Below are 2788 nucleotides of genomic sequence, written 5' to 3' on the forward strand. Positions count from 1 at the left end.
GGGGGGTCCAGGGTGGTTCGCCCCGCGGCGGTGAGGGGTTCTGTGCCAGGCGGAGTGGCTCTCTGGTAGTTTCCCCGTCTCGGTGGGAAGGGGCTCCCGCAAGGTGCTGGTCTCAGCCCGTGCTCGTGGTGTAGAAAGCTGCGCGTTTCATGCGTGTCATCCCCAGGCGCTGGAAAAGATGCGTCTGTGTGTCTGGGTCTGGTGCGTTCGCCCGGCAGTCTGAGCTTTGCCAGGACGTCCAGCCCGCTCGTGGAGAAGGAGACTGTACAGAAAGCGTCAGTAACTCCTTCGTTTGTGTCAGAAACCGAGGAGAGCTTGGCGGAAGCAGATCAGTGTTGTTTTTCATTTGGTGATTGCAGTTAGAGTGAGCTGAAACTGGGCGAAAGGTTAGCCCGGGACTAAACAGTCAGCAGCAGCTTTTGCTGCTCTCACTGTAAGCTGGAGCTTGCTGAGCAAGAAATGAGATGGTTTTTTTCTTGGTGGGGTTATCTAGCTCAGTTTAAATTGCTTCAAGCAGCTTTAAAGTGAGGTGTCCTAAATTGGAGGGTTTTTTCTGTGAATTTAATGGACTGCAGAAGTGGGAAGTGATGGGATGAGGCAGTAAACATGGGAAATAACCCAAATGTTTGACTTTTAGGATGATAATACATGATCAGCTTTTTAGTGAACCTGCAAAAATTGGACAGCTGCTTGGCAGAATTCGAATACCAGTCTAGCACTTGTGGAGTCTTGTTACGAAGGGCAAAGATAAAATGACTTGAGCGTTTGCGGACACAAAGGAATAAAAGTTTGCTAACTTAAAACCAAGTAATTGATTCAGTGCCTCTTTCTGCCAGCAGTTAACAGTAATAGATGCAATCCCTTGACGTGCTACGTGAAGGCAATTAGATAGTTTGGGTAGAGGGGGAAATTGGGCAACCCAGAGCCCTTCCATATGTTGTTGTAGAATTACTTGGATTGTCAGTTAGGTCACACCACACTTTCCTCCACTTCCCAACGACCTGTCAGCTTTTCTTCCTGCTGTATCATTGGCTCGTTGTATAGAAGAGCTGACACTCAAGTGTTAGAAATAAAATTTTCAGATTGAAAAGTTCATAAATGTTCTCGGTGGTGCATATGAGAGGCTTTTGTGTGCGGAAAAATGACCTAGGTGTTACAGCAAGGGGTTCGATGGATCTGGATGTGGCATTTTGTACTTCCCTAGTTGATACAATAAATAGACTGAAAGTTTTCCCACGTGTACGTTTCAGGTGTGCAGCAGTTCCACATTTACACTGATCGTCTCGTTACCGGGTTTTTTTCCCCCTCAAAGACCTGTATTTCCTGACTAGAATTTTTACTTCCTACAAACGTTGTGCAACCTGCTGAGTGTTTGGCTGCCAGGTTCCCTCTCTACTTCCCTTCCTGCTACTGAAACTCGCTGTCCTATTTATATAGTTAGCCAAGAACTCTGGGGAAATGAAAATACAAACTGATTCTGAGCACTGATCTTGCTTGTCTGAATTTGTTCAGGTCTGCGGACTTAGGTGACAACCTGCTGACCAGGCCTGGACAACCCACAGTTGCACGGATACCTCCACCTATTTTGCCAAGACCGTCACAGCAAACGGGAAGCAGCAGTCTGAGCGCTTTCAGGCCAGCATATAGCAGTTCCTTTTCTTCAGGCTATGGTTCTTATGGAACCTCTTTTTATGGAAGCTATAGTCCTTACAGTTACGGATATGGTGGTTTGGGTTATAACCGCTTTCGTGCAGATGACATTCCTCCCAGCAGGTTTGTTCACCAGGCTGAAGAAAGCAGCAGAGGTGCTTTTCAGTCCATCGAAAGTATTGTGCATGCCTTTGCCTCGGTCAGCATGATGATGGATGTTCAGCAGGCTGAAGAAAGCAGCAGAGGTGCTTTTCAGTCCATCGAAAGTATTGTGCATGCCTTTGCCTCGGTCAGCATGATGATGGATGCTACCTTTTCAGCCGTGTACAACAGTTTCAGAGCTGTGCTGGATGTAGCCAATCACTTCTCCCGCCTCAAAGTACACTTCACAAAGGTGTTTTCAGCTTTTGCTTTGGTGAGAACTATAAAATATCTCTACCAACGCCTACAACAATTACTAGGTCTGCGGAAGAGCTCTGAGAATGAGGATTTGTGGGCCGAAAGTGAGGGGACAGTAGCTCGCATTGGCCTCGACGACAAGGCGGCTAACTCTGCAAAATCCTGGCCCATTTTCTTGTTCTTTGCTGTTATATTGGGAGGTCCCTATCTGATTTGGAAACTGCTTTCTACATACAGCGACGAAGAAACAGGTAAAGGTGACCTGCAGCACGAGAGAAGTGCAGCATCTGTTGTTCCTTTTGCTGTCGCCTGGATAGCGATTAACCCTACACTTCAGTAACACAAGTTAATAGGCACGGGGCTACAACACTGAATTTCAGGCATGTGCTACAAGTCACAGCCTGTTTAAGTAGCCTGTCATCAAGTTAGGATGCAGTTTCATGGTCAGGTTCCCCAATTCCAAATTCACGGTTCCTTTCTGTTTCTGGTTCCTTTCTATCAGATGTGGCAGGGGGGAAAGTATGGGTTGGGTTGAGTCAACAAATCATGCTTTATTACTCCTGTCAGTTCTCTATCGGAGAAGGCTTAGCAAGGAAATTAAAGTATTTTCTTCATTTTCCTTTAAAACAAAAAACCCCACCAAACTTTATAATGCAAAGCAGATAAACTTCTCATTTCTTTTTGGAAACAGTATCTAGTAACTGGGCAAGTGGAGAAGATGATCATGTAGTCGGAAGAG

At 46.2% G+C, this 2788-nt stretch overlaps 1 protein-coding gene across 1 annotated transcript in view; it reads left to right on the forward strand.

Moving 5' to 3' along the window:
• Window positions 1-1512: 1512 nt before the first annotated feature.
• The window catches only part of PEX13 (peroxisomal biogenesis factor 13), a gene marked incomplete at its 5' end in the record, with an annotated part of 2298 nt that continues 1022 nt past the window's right edge, over window positions 1513-2788 (forward strand). Inside the window, 3 exons of the mRNA XM_010144646.1 lie at window positions 1513-1805; window positions 1896-2300; window positions 2741-2787. Coding sequence (XP_010142948.1) covers window positions 1513-1805; window positions 1896-2300; window positions 2741-2787 — 745 coding nt within the window. The remainder of the gene's footprint in view (window positions 1806-1895; window positions 2301-2740; window position 2788) is intronic.

The sequence above is a fragment of the Buceros rhinoceros genome, unplaced genomic scaffold (genome assembly GCF_000710305.1).
Source record: "Buceros rhinoceros silvestris isolate BGI_N320 unplaced genomic scaffold, ASM71030v1 scaffold22901, whole genome shotgun sequence".
NCBI lineage: Eukaryota > Metazoa > Chordata > Aves > Bucerotiformes > Bucerotidae > Buceros > Buceros rhinoceros.